The 14,050-nt window shown below is 50.2% G+C and overlaps 1 protein-coding gene across 3 annotated transcripts in view; it reads right to left on the reverse strand.

Annotated features, from left to right (window-relative positions):
* ABTB3 (ankyrin repeat and BTB domain containing 3) overlaps window positions 1-11,633 on the reverse strand; it is a 307,341-nt gene extending 295,708 nt beyond the window's left edge. For 2 of the 3 annotated variants that reach the window (XM_060164683.1, XM_060164682.1), the window contains exon 1: window positions 9,968-11,631. In XM_060164683.1, the coding sequence (XP_060020666.1) occupies window positions 9,968-11,120 (1,153 nt within the window). In that variant the 5' untranslated portion in view covers window positions 11,121-11,631. Of the gene's footprint in view, window positions 1-9,967 lie in introns of all 3 variants that reach the window. The other variant, XM_060164684.1, reaches the window with a different exon arrangement.
* Window positions 11,634-14,050: the final 2,417 nt, after the last annotated feature.

Genomic DNA, 14,050 nt, shown 5'->3' on the forward strand with positions numbered 1-14,050 from the left:
GCCAGCCCAGAAGCACAAGGGAGGGGCAGCTGGACTCAGCCCGCATCAGAGGGGGCTTTGTCCTCGGGCCCCATGAACCGCTCCTAAGTAGGTCCTGCCATGGGTGCAGTTTTACATCTGGGGGATACTTTGTGAATAAACTAAACCTGCCTCAGGCCTGCAAGCTGCATGAGGGCAGGAACCATGTGTAGTTTTGCTCACAAGGGTGAACCCAGGCCCTAACCCTCAAAGTGAAGGGGCTGAGGGAGGAGGCCGAGGGAGGGAAAAACCATGTATCCATGTATGCTCCCCAGTACTTGACATTTTAGAGGTATCGAGAGACAGACAGAGGGAGAGGGAGAGACAGGGACAGAGACAGAGAGGCAGAGAGAGAGTGGGAGACAGAGAGGGAGACGGAGAGAGGGAGACGGAGAGCGGGAGACAGAGAAGGAGACGGGGGGGGGGGGGGGGGGGGGGTGATGGTGGTGGTAGGGAGGCAGGAGGTGATCTGTGTGTGCGCGATGGTCACACACATCCTGCGCCCCTGGGTGGCACTGTGAGCTGGGATTAGGAAGAAACAATGGCACACGCTACCCAAGAACCCCCGCTGAATCCAAGCAACCTCAGCCTCCTTAAGATTCCACTCACCCCGTAGAGCTGCCGCTCCGATTTGCTTTCAGACGTTAACGCGCTGGGGAACCACTAATTTGATTCTACCTTCGGCTCACCTGATCTGCACAGTAATTGCTTTCCTTGGCTCAAGCTATGGAGACCTCTGCAAGCTTCCAGACTAGCATTCCCTTCTGCTGTGAGACGTACGTAGAGTAAAACCCACAATGTTACACCCAGGTGGCAAATTAATCTCCAAAACTGCTGTCTGTCGTCAAGGCAGCCTCTCACCCCACTCTGTCTCCCAGGAGTGATCTGGTTTGGAGGAGACAATGCATCACAGTGGAGGGGAGATGGGCTAAGAATCCAGAAACCTGGGATACTGGTCCAGATCTGCCATGTGACCTTGTGACCTTGGGCAAGGCAGTATCTCGCTCTGGGCCTCAGTTTTCCCATCTGTAAAATGTGAGAGTTGAACCAGAAGCTCCGTTGGGACGAGGCGTGGCACAGGTGGGAGGAAGGTGGAATGTGAAGTCCCTCAGGCTCAAGTTCAAATCCCTGCTCTGCCATTTATTGTCTTAGCAACTCTGGGAAAGCTACTAAATGTTTCATAGCCTCAGATTCTTCTTGTGTAAGATGGAGGTGATAACAATACCTGACTGCCCTTCCCACATTCACCTTTCCCTTCCTGTCTGCTTTCTGTACTGCAGCCAACATGAGCTTTTTAGAACACAAATCTGATCACAGCATCTCCCTCCTTAAAAGCTTCCAAAGGCTCTCCAGTGTCCTTGGGAAAGACAGACTCCTTAATCTGGCAGACGCTTAGTCCAACCTCTAACCAGCTCCACTCACTTGGTTCTCCCATTCCAGCCACACTGGCTGCTTTCCTCCTTACCGAGCTCCCTTCTGCCACAGGCCCTTTGCGCATTCTGTTTGCATTCATGGAGTACTCTTCTACCTTTTCAACCAAATACACCATTCTTCAACCTCATTCAAGCCTCACTCTTCCTTGCTTCCTTTCCTCACTCCTGACTACATCCAGAGCCTCAGTAAAGACTCTTACAGCCTCATTCATCTCTCTTTTGTAGCTACTGCCACAGCTGTAAATTTACATCTGCATGATTGATTGTTTGATGACAAAACTAAGTCCACTACAGGCCTGCAATCTCCATGAGGGCAGAGACCATGTTGCTTAACATCTAACACAGTGCCTGTAGAAAAAGTCTTCATGAACATAATAAAATCCAACAATGCCAACATTTGTGAAGCAATTTCTACATGCCAGGCACCTCCCCAAAGCTCTAAGAATTAGGTTTTATTATTTTTCTCATTTAACAAAAGAGAAGACTGAATAACAGAGAGGTTAGGTAACTTGCCCAATATCACACAGCTAGTGAGTGGTCAAATCATGTAAGTCTGGTTACTGGCAAACTACTTAAAACCTTTCACTCAATAAATGAAGCAGGGGACAGGGGACAGGTCTTTAAGCAAGGAGGCTGGTACTTCTTAAGCATTTAACAAGAATAATAATTGCTAACAGACAGTGAGTTTTTATGATACGTTCAATATTATTCTGAGGATTTTACATAAATTAACTCATGCTCCCAGTGACCCTCAGTGGTGGAGGGGAGAGCACTACCATTATCCTCATTTAACAGATGAGGAAACTGAGACTCAGAAAGATTAACTGGCTTGCCCATGGTCACCCGGCTTATGGGTGGTAGAGACTTGGTCCACCTAATTCCAGAGTCTGGGAAAACTCAGTCTGTGATTCTCAGGGAGGACAGATTCCCCACCAAGCCTCAGATTTCTACATTCAGTTCTGGTAAGAAGGCCTGAGCTCCTTCTGGCACTGAGCCTACCCAGCTAGACAGGATATGGAAGGAGCTGTCCCCTGGAGGCCACAAAGCCACCCGCTGCTCCGGGGTCTCGGCTGAAGAGGCCACACAGCAACGTCATGGACAGCTGGGCAGTGACTCACGGGGCAGCCAGGGAAGAGGAAGCCAGCAGGGGCTAAAAAAAGACGTAGGACCACACATTATACAAAGGAGCATCATCAACCATGACCACCAGCACCAGGGCAAGCCCCGCTTCCACTCCACACACTCCTCAAGCTGCCCTGGAGTCCATCTGGGATCCTCTCAGAGTCTCATTTGAAGTGGATTTCACCACTGTGCCATAGCTGTTCAGAGCACAGGCTCTGGACCCCAAATTCCAACTCTACCCCTTAGTAGCTATGGCATCTCGGACTGGTCACTGGACCTGTCTGAGCCTCAGTTTCCTCCCCCAATAAAATGGGGATAAGAAACACCCACCTCACAAGAACAGTGTGAAGATTAAATGAGCTAACGTGTGTGAAAGGCCCCATGCAGTACCTGGCTCAGCAACTGTTAGTTCCCCGAGCGGATGAAATGCAGGGGGTGGCAGAGGGGAGAAGACAGGCATGTAGTACAATTTGCCTGGAGCACCCACTCTTTTGGATTCATATTTTAACCATGCCTGAGAGCTTCACACCAATTCGTTGTTAATCCATATAGCATCCCACTTCCAGAACAGGATGATAATAACAAGAATAATAAAGATAAAGGATAACAGTTGTTAAGTATGTACCATGTACGAGACACTGGGGAAAACACGTTGCACCCACCATATTATTATTTTAATATTACTTTGATCTTCATAAACATTCCATAAGGCAGTCCAGAGCCAGACTGCCCCGGTTCAAATGTGACCCAAACACTTGCTAGCTGTGTCGCCTTAGTCAAATTCTTGAATTTACTTCCTAATTGACTTCCTAACCTGTAAAATGGGAACAATAATAATAATAGCACCTATTTCATATAGTTGTGGTGAGGATTCAAATAGTTAATATATGATGGCGGAGATGTCTAGCACTCTACCAAAAATTGATGCCCCTCTAACAGTACAGAATTGTGGCTGGGAGTGGCTGCCTTGCCAGAGACCATAATTCCCAGCCTCTGATATCTAGTTGAGGCCACATGACTCAATTCTGGTGTCTGGAATGTGGAAGCAATTAATATACGCACATCCCAGACTCTCCTACAAAAACATCCCCATCCTCCACACTGGAAGCTCCTGGGAGTCACGTGTTCCAGAGGGCAGACCCTCCATCAGATTCCATGGAACACAGCGCCTCCCTCCCCTACCTTCAACGGGACTCAACAGGAATGAGACAACAACTTTTATTGTGTTTAGCCTCTAAGATGCTAGGGTTTATCTGATGCCACAGCTTGCATTACCTTAACTAATAAAGAAATTGACACCGTGAGTGGGCTCCTTACATATGTGGCATTGGCTTAGAAGTCAGATGGTGGGTTATGATGCTTGAGGCTGGAAAACTGGAGCACCATGTTATACAGCAATAAAAGGTTTGCTTAAACTGTCACCTATCACAACTTAGAAGGCAGAACTCATGTCTACTGAGCCTGTAAGTGCTAGAGGAAAAAGGACTGAAAAATAATGGTAGGAGAGTTTGCTGCTCGTTCCTGGCTGAGTTTAGCAAGGTATTAGGGAAAGAGAGGATCTCAGGCATGAATTAGTCAGTTTGCAAGTAAAACTGGAAAGGAATAGTGTAGACATGAAGAAGACGATATTCCTAGATCCCAAACAATAAGAGTAAAGATTGAGCAGACTTCTAAGTGAAATAAATATCAGATGAAGTGTATAAGCTTCCCACCACATAAGCCTGATGGCCTCAAGGTAGCTGTCATTAAGTTGAGTGAGAAATTGAGGTATGGGGTTAAGAAAGCCAAGAAATAATCCAGGCTTGAGAATTAGGTCTAGGAAATAACTTTGACTGCCGGCACACTAGACGTCATAGGTGAAAATCCTGCTAAGTTGTTGTGGGAATCGTTCTGGCAAAATCTATAAGCTTGGATTTTAAAAACCTTTTACTGTTAAAGCATTAAAACAATCCTTGGGCCCCTTAAAGTTCAAGGGAAGGAACTAGGTTACACAAGATTTAGAGCCTCAAGGAGGTCATATTCCCCAAGACCCATTTCAAGTCTGGCCGAGAGGAATAATGGACAAAGAAAATCCTGCCACGGGGCAGAGCCACGACCATGGAGGACAGTGAACCGGGAAACTGCTTCCAGAGAGCAGAATCAGGGCTTAAGCAAGGAACCTCACCCACTTCCAGGGCATGGTCACACAGTGTCTGGCAAGATCTTGCCTGGCAAGATTTCATAACTACTAAGGGCCGGTGACTTCTGTGCGTCTTCCACTGTCGCCTTTTCCTAATGGGTTATCCTCCAATATGGTATATGGGCACAGAGGGGAAGATAATGAGTCTCTTTTAGCTCATGGGTCTCTGAACCATAAGAAGCCATATTCAATCCCATGGATAGGACAGGAATTCACCCAAAGATCTTGCACTTTAAGTTGGAAGCACTGATTGGCCAGAACATGAATATCCTCCCTTAGGGAAGGATATTTTGTGTGTGTTTTGTGTGTGAGAAGAAGGAGGCACATAGATATTCGGTGGCCAAGGGGGCCAGTGACACATCTGGCCAATGATATATGGGCATAGTGATGAAGGTTCCTTTCAGGCTTAGCCCATAACACCTTTCTTAAGATCCTCCATACTCTCCTTCTTTCTCTACCTACGGGCTGGATAAATGTCCAAGGAAGGCCCTAAAGTCCACATATTGAAGGTAAAGCACTCTCTCCATCAGTCGTGGTACTTAAATGACCCTCCAGCACCCTCCCACCACACTCCTCCCACAATCAGACTTTAGTGAGTAAGAAAGGACCTTCTATTGTGTTAAGTTCCTAAGATTTGGGGGTTGCCTTCTATAATAGCTAATGTAACGACAACAATTATAACATATAGCACTCTTCGAACAGTGCCTGGCACATAATAAGCACTATACAAGTGTAGCTATTATTATTATAATACTCATTTTACAGACAGGGAAACTGCAAGTTATGGGTGTGTCTGACTCCAAAGTCAATTACTATTTTATATTTACCTCTCAGTAAATGATAATCAGACCCATTTTATAGGTAAGTTTGGTGTCTGGCTCAAGGTCACAAATAATAACAGACCCAGAATTAGAGGCCTTTCTTCTATTCAAAGGCCATTAGCCACCCCGCTCCTGACCCCAGATCTCCAGGTTGGTCCGCCATTGTTTATTTTGTTGTTATTTTTATGGTGTGTTTCAGGAAACATTCTACTTACAAATGCCCCAGCACTGAACTGGCAAATCTGAATAGAAAACCAAATAACCCTCCACTGACCTGAATTCCAAGTTTTAATTTACATTAAGCTAGTTAATTAAAAACATGCTCTGTGAGCACAGACACTGACATGGCTGGCTGCTGAGATAGCTTTTGCAGTCCTTTGTAAAAAGCTGGGTTTCTTCTGTGATGTTTTTGTCCAGCACAGCAACACTGTACCATGGAACAGTGCGACCAGCTCCGGGGATGTGGACGGGGTGATGGGCGGGGCCGGGGGGGCAGGCAGCAAAACTGCTGAGTAAGCATTTAGTTTATGAGCAAAAGACCTGAACACCAACTTACCCACCAAACCAGTGCTGGTGAGGTGAGGGCTCATGTTAATTAAAATTTATAAAGTGATTGGGGATCCCAGCAATGAAAGAGACTATTCCAAATCACCTTATTATTATCATCACCAGCCTGAATAATCTGTTTTTTAAGGAAGAGCCATTATTATCGAGTGCCTACTATGTGACAGTGGTTTTCACATATCTGATCTGATTTAATGCTTTTAATCACCCTATGAGGTAGGTTTGGGTTTTCTTCCTTTTTCATGTCTTTTTTTGTTTTGTAATCCTTACTGTGCAGATGAGAAAAACAAATTCAGCAAAATTAAGTCACTTGCTAGAAAGTGGCAGAGCCGAAATTTGAGGCTAGATCTCTCTAAGTGTAAAGCCCTTCTCCCTTTCATCACACCACACTGCCTCTTGCAGTCTTCCCTTCAAATTCTTTCTGCATTTAAAACAAAATTTCATCCAAGGATGCCTATGGCTTTTTTATGTTTCCTTTTTTTACTGAAGTGTAATTTGCAATACAGCGAAACACACATATCTTAACGTTACAATGCAATGCATTTTGACAAATGCAAGTACCCCTGAACCCACACCCCTATAGACAGAAGAGACATTGCTATCACCCCATGTGTCCCATGTGATCCGTTTCCTGATTCCTCGAGCCATAGCAGCAGCAAATTAGAAAGGCGGACAGGTGCAGAGACGGCGGTAAGAATGGGCAACCAAGGTAAAAAGACTTGAAAAGATGATTCAAGGAACTCAGAATTCAATAGTTTCTTTCAGGATATCATTGCACAATATTACACAATAGATTGCTCAACTCAACAGGCATCTAATAAGCTCCAACTGTGTACCAGGCCCTCTCAGACTTGACAGAGGATATAAAAACGTGAAATCCAGTACTGCCCAGTTCAGTTTAATAGGAACATATGGTGTGTTAGAACAGAAGGACTGTCAGGCTATCAAGGGCCTTGGTCAACTGAGTAGGTAATGAAGGGCAGGGAGGATGGCCTGAAGGCAGGGAACTCATCTGTCACTAAAGAGAAAAACAGTTAAGTTGCCTGTGCCTCAGTTTCCTCCTCTGTATCATGGGGATAATAGCAGTACTTTTTCAAGGGAATGTTGAAGAGTAAATGGGTCAATATATAGAGTAGTGTTGGATGCATGTTAGCTGTTATTAGCTTGTACGTCAGTACTTGTGCAGCCCCTAGATTCAGTAGCTGCTCAACAAATATTGATGAACAAATGAATTCACAAATGAATAAGTGAGGCTATTGAGTTAAAAGGGGAAAAAGGTTATGTAAAGCATGGGCTCCTTAATAAAGCTTGCATATCAGAAAGAATGTCATGCAAAGTAGTTGAAGAAATAGGTTTGATGTTTAATGTATGTTTCAGATACCTAAGAAATTAACTGTTCATTTCTTACTGCTTCCTGCCATTTTTAACAAGCCCAAGGAAAAGAGATGAAGAGATCACAATGAAATTACAGTGTATCTCATACCAAGAGATGGCGAAGGGGCCCTGAAACCTAGGAGTTAAGTTCTGTGGTGTGGGAAATGCTGTGATGGCAGCAAACCCTAACCACCACACATTCACCCTGCCCCAAACCAGCTCTGCGGTCTTCTCCTTCCTCAAATTATACTTATTCCAAAAAGGATAAACACAAAATCTGTCTTTAAAAGATGTTAAAGATCATAAAAGTAAAACCAATTTGAAAAAATGCAGAGGCTACTAACAAAAACAGACAGAGCTACAAGAGGACCTGGGGGTGTATCGCAGATCTAGGCCCTTATTTTATAGATGAGGAGACTGAGACCCAGAGAAGGAAAGTGAGTTATGACCCACAGTCATAACTTCAAGAGAACGGCCAAGGCAGAGTTGGACCAGGGCACCCAGCATCCCAAACTGGAGCCCAAAGGGGAATGCTCCTTCTTCCCAAAGGACACACAGGAGTGGGAGGAGATTCCAGCAGGTAAGGGTCTGGGGAGCCAGTAGATTGTAATGGGGAGGTAAGAACAGGGGTGGTGGGTGCATGCGGAGGGAAGAAAATTACGCCTCTCTGCACTTTTTATTGGGGTAGGGCTTCAAACAAAGAACCGTCCAGTCCAAAGCTCCTGGGTTTTGCAGGTGAATCCGACTCCTCCTCCGGACGAAGCACACACAAAGACCAATGCCTTCTCCCAGGTGTTTCCATTTCATCAGGAGTTCACGGGTGGAGGTGGGCAGGCACGGGGAGCCTCACAGGCACCCTCCCTTTAGAGGTTTAGCCCTCTACTGGCAGCAGAGGGGGAAGGGCTCTGCCAAGGAGGCCAGAGGAGTCTTGGCGATCAACGCAGAAGTCGCCATCCTGCCCCCACCACACGAGCACGCGCGCGCGCGCACACACACACACACACACACACACACACACACACAAGCTTTGCTTCTTCCTTCCCCTCCCCCAACGATGACCAAAGCCAGGTGAGGGGATTGACAACTGGAGGTTCTGTTTCCGAAGGGCTTCTGCGGGAGCTGCTTGCTTCTGCGCACACTCACAGGCACACTTACATACACACGCACGGACGCGCGCACACAGACTCTCACAAATACGCACACACTCCTATGCACACACTTGGCACCCACAAGAGGCCGGGCCGCGCCCGCTGCATCTCTGCTGCAGCCCCGGGGAAACGACAGGCAGCAACATGAATGAAATCTGCCCAGAAAGACTGCATTTCAGCTCCAACCACGCAACCTCCAGCCAAACCGCCGAATATGCAACAAAGTTTTATTTCGCTTTTGGAGTCTCCAGTTACGCTTCTACCATTTCCTGTGGAAAACTGAAGCTTTGAAGTGTCTAGCTCCGGCTTTCGCAGACACGCAGGACCGCCAGCTGGAGCTCTCCAAAACAAGAGCCCCGGGCCCCACCCCTCCGCCACCAGAACTGCAGGTTCAAACCCACCCAGCTCCGGCCTTCAAAACAAGGGGTGCGGGAAGGAATGACAGAACCTGCTGGAAACGACCTCTTAAACTGACAGTCCCTTCGGAGCCCCGCCCCACTCCCATCCTGACCGGGTCCCTTGTGGCGCTCCTTAAGCCAAGTGGTGACGCCTGCACCTCCTAGCCAACCGACAGAGGCAAGAGGTCGGAATCTGGGGGGTCTGCCCATTGCGCAGCAGCCACCAGCTGTGAGCTCTGGCCCTCAAAAACTGCCCCGGAAAAAACTCGGGACCTATAAGCCTTCCCGCTTATAGGTCCCACCTCTCCCTGACTTTCTAGGCCGAGCGAGCTCTCAAACATTCTGCCTTTACGGCCGCAGGGCCCTGCCTTCCTGCGCTCACCGACGGTGTCCCCGAGAGCTCGGGGAAGTATGCTAACTGGGCGGCGAGGGCGGAATGCGCCTCCTCCTGAGTTCCAAGGAGCCAAACTCCTGAGCCCGGGTATGTGGCATCTTCAAGGTCAAAAATAAATTTAAATAAATTAAATGTTTAAAATGAAAAAAACAACAACAACGAAACACAGGGCTCTGGCAGAAATATGTACTAGGCGCAAATGATCGCACACCTGTGCCTCCAAAGCGATGCTGGGTTCTTCCCACCGCCTGCCTGAGGCAGCCGCTGTCCCGCCCCGAATTCGGGGCGGAACCGCGCCCTCCCGGACTTGGGACCCTACCAGCGGCGTATAGTACGCGGATCCCGAAAGCAGGAGGGACCAGGGATGTTTCTAGCCGCCTCCAGCTCGGCGGTTCCCTCGGAGGCTTAAGACAGCAGCGGGCAACCGGAAGGGCGCGGGAGGGGGCCGGGAGGCAAACTTAAGACGAGAGTTGGCCCGGTTGGGTGGGAGGGGGCAGCACCCGCGCAGCCACTTACCGCTGGCGTTCTTCCCGCAGATGAGGTGCTGGTAGGGCTGCAGCAGCCCCCAGATCTCGGAGTCGTTGTTGACCGTGTGCTCCAGCGTCTCCACGGTGAACTTGGGCGCCTCGTGGAGCGCGTGGTGGTGGTGATGGTGGTGGTTGGCGGCGGCTGCCGGTGGGGCTGCGGCGGCGGCGGCGGCGGCAGCGGCGGCCGGCGGGGCGCAACAGCTGCTGCCCCCGCTGGCGCTGCTGGCTGCGCTGCAGGCGCCGCCGCTCGCCGCTCCCCCTCCCGGCGCCTCCCGCTCCTTATCCGCCACGGGGGCTGCTCCGGGGCCCGAGCCCTGACCCGGGCCGGAGCTGGAGCTGGAGCCCGGGCCCGGGCCGCTGCAGCTCCTGGGCAGCCCGGAGGCCACGACCCGCGCGTAGATGTCCCGGAAAAGGCTCTCCATGCAGGCCGTCAGGTAAATGGCTGCGTGCTCGTGGATGCGCAGCGCCACGCGGCTGTCCACCATCCAGCGGTACACGCGGCCCACGGAGAAGGTGAGGCCGCAGCGCGCCGATTTGCCGCGGCCCAGGCGGTCGCCACCGGCACTGCTCATGTTGTAGAGGGACAGCGCGGCCAGCGCGGCCGCCGTGCAGTGAGCCGCTAGGCCCCAGGACAGCACGATCTCCATGGCGCTCTGGATCTCGTACTTGGTGCACTTAGCGAAGCGCAGGCTCAGGCGCTGCGCCTCTTTGGCGATGCGTACCAGCGCCCGGCTCACCAGCGTCGACAGCTTGGCCAGCGCGTCTTTGGGTAGGCCGCTGGGGGGCACCGAGCCTGCCCGGGGATCCCGCGAGCGCAGTAGCAGCGCCTCCAGCTCCTGGAGGGTCCAGGGGACCTCGTCGAGGTCCGGCAGCAGCCGCGAGCAATGCTGGCCGGCGCAGTCCAGCCCCTCGGAGTCTTCCACCAGGGCAGTGTTGACAGTGTCAAAGCTGTTGTGCCGGCTGTGCATGGAGTCAGCTAGAGGCGGCCAGCAGCTCCCGCCATACGGGGACGCCGGGTGCGAGTCGGAACAGCACAGGGACAAGTTGGAGGAGCGCACCGAGTCCGCCGCGCCACCATAACCCGAGTCCAGCGTCAGATCCTCCAGCGTCCGAACCACGGGTTTCTTACCTCTCCTGGCCATCGCTGCGCCACTTCATGCTGCGGCCGCCGGGGAGCCGAGGGGAAGCAGCAGCGAGGAAAAGCGGGCGCCGGGGCGCAGGAAGAACCGAGTCCGCGCCGCCTCGGCTCACTTTTCCACCAGACGCTACTACCTACTGTTACTACTTTCGGATGCCTCCCCGAGCCGTCGCCGCTGCAATACGCAGGGCAGAGCAGAGAGTCATCTTCCAGAGCCCGGGCCGGAGCTGGGACACGCTGAGGAGCGAGCCAGGCCGGGGGAGAAGCTCACGCCGGACTCGTCCCTTTCTTCCAAAATAAAATAAAACTGTCTGACCCGCTCCCCACCGGGCCGGGCTGGGCGCAGAAACCACTGGGCGCCGGCCTCGGTGTTCGTAGGACGGAAATCGACCCAGATGCCCGCGGCAGCACCTCTGCCGGCAGCTGGCTCTCGGCTCTCGGCTCCCCGGCTCCCGGTTCCCGGCCCGGGGTTCGCTCGGCGCTCGCCCGCCCGGCACTGAAGCGCAGCAACGACCGCGACAGCTGCAAACCCTACAAAACCCCGCAAGCCCCGGGCAGCCCAAGGGGGCGGGCGTATGTAAAGCAGGGCCGGCGGAGAGCCAATGGGATTGGAGGATGCTAATTACCTCTTTTAATTCCTCAGCTCCACGCAGCCCCGCCCCTCATACACGCCCCCGGCCCGTGACCGAGGCTCCATGAAGTGGGGAGCCAGGGCCTGAGAATTGGGGGACCTGTGGGAGCGTAGAGACGCAGATGTTACCCCACCCCTCCTCTGCTGTCCCTGCCCTTGAGCCTTCGGCTTTGATACCAGAATAGGAGAATGGTAGGTTGGGCATGTGACCCACCCACCCACCCACCCACCGAGTTGTGCTCCCCCCAGCGGTTCACAAAGTGTCTGCCTGGGGTCGCTTTCTGCCCCTGCGTTTCGGATTTCACTTTCCTTTTTCTTTCTCTAGTACACAAAGCATATTTTTTCTCCCTCTCCAGCCTCCCCCACCTTCGGGTCCCCAAACCAATTAATACGGTCCTCTTTCAGCCCCAGTTTGCCCCAGAGCGGAGGGAACTAAGAAACCAGGCAAGCAGAGGGATCAGGGAAGTGGACATCACTGGAAGGCTGAGTCTCTGGACGTTAGCCGTCTGCCACCAGCACTCATTAACTACGTTCCTTCAGTAGCAAGGAGGACGCTGAGCCCATCCTTCAAATGCCTGGGGGTACACTGGAGGGAAGGCTTATGTCCCACTTTGACGTTCTGGTGGGTAATGGTCCAGAGAGCTCAGCTTTAAAAAGGATAAATTTGCACAGAGGAGAGTTTTGTTTTTTGAATAAAGAATGGTATATATGCATGACTTAGTTGCATTTATGTCCAGTGGCATTGTCTTATTTATTTGTCCCCATCCACCAGGGCAGAAACCATATCTTATTCACCTGGGGATCACCAGCTCCCACTGTCTCTGCCTGTAGGGGACTCTCCTCTGAGTTTCCAGCTTAGAAGTGCCATTCTACAAGAAGGTAGCCCATATCCTTCATGTTAAAAAACAAAATTCAACTGAGTAAATTTTAAAGCTCTTTATTGGCTTTATTCAACAATTCACGAATCTGGCAGTATCCAATCTAGCAGATAGAAGGGAGCTTGGAGGAGCTGTACAAAATGAAAGACTTTTCATAGACACAATGGAGAAGGAACAAGGAATTCATACTAGGTTAAAAAGCAGGTTGCTTATTGCAAGTTTACTTTCCTCTAGGAGATGGCAGGGGTCTATAAGGCAGATTACCTAACTACTGCTGATCAGGTGATTCCTGATTGACTAGTTTAAGATTCCATTTCTGGGAGAGCCAAAACTGTAATTAAGTGTCTCAGTTTGGTGAAGTGGAGCTTAGCATAAGTGACTCCATTTGGGGCCTGGTATCTTGTTAACACTCAATACTGTCCTGGGTGTTTCAGCTGCCTCCCCCACTTCCGAGGCTGTTGATTTCTGGCCCCTTGTAACACTAGGTTACTACAGTCTGCTTACTTGTTAGATTCCACACTGAACTAGGGGTTCCCCATACATAGGCCTGACACAGAGTAGTCAGTCAGTAAATATCTGTCGTAAATGCATGAAAGGAAGGAAGGACATGATTTTGAACTGTTGGTTTGATGTTCAACAATGGATTTTGCCAGATAACCCAGGAGATTGTCTGATGTTTCTCATCTCTGTCAGCCCAAATCCACCATCACCCATCCCTTCACCCCAGTATACTACCATCACCCTGTAGCTATCATCCTAATGCATATGCTCATCACCTCTCTCTATTGACTATTATAATATTCTACCAACTGGTCTCCTCTCCTGCCTCTTCCCTCTCCAAACCATCCAGCCCGAGAATCTTCCAAAAGCCCAATTCTCATTTTGTCATTTCTCTCTTGAAAAAAATTCAAAGGTTCCCATTTGCCTTCCAAATAAATAAAGTTTATACTGATTAGTGGCCTTCAGGATCTCCACCCTTTCTTCCCAGACTTTTTCCATAACATTCCAAACCTTTTAAAAGGGATTGTGATGGTTAATTTTATGTGTCAATTTGAATGGGCCACAGGTGCCCAGATTAAACATAGTTTCTGGGTATGTCTGTGAGGGTGTCTCCAGGTGGGATTAGGATTTGAATCAATGGACTCAGTAAATTGCCCTCCCAAATGTGGTTGAGCATCATCCAATCTGCGAGGGACTGAATAAAACAAAAGGTGGAGGCAGGAAGAATTCATCACTCCCCACCCCCCATCACAGACTGAACTGGGACATCTCATCTTCTCCAGCCCTCAGACTGGAATTTACATCACCTGCTCCCCTGGTTCTCAGGTCTTTGGACTTGGACTGAATTATACCAGCAGCTTTCCTGGGACTCCAGCTTGCAGACATCAGATCGTGAGACTTCTCATTCTCCATAATTATATGAAC

Source organism: Lagenorhynchus albirostris, chromosome 11 (genome assembly GCF_949774975.1).
Source record: "Lagenorhynchus albirostris chromosome 11, mLagAlb1.1, whole genome shotgun sequence".
NCBI lineage: Eukaryota > Metazoa > Chordata > Mammalia > Artiodactyla > Delphinidae > Lagenorhynchus > Lagenorhynchus albirostris.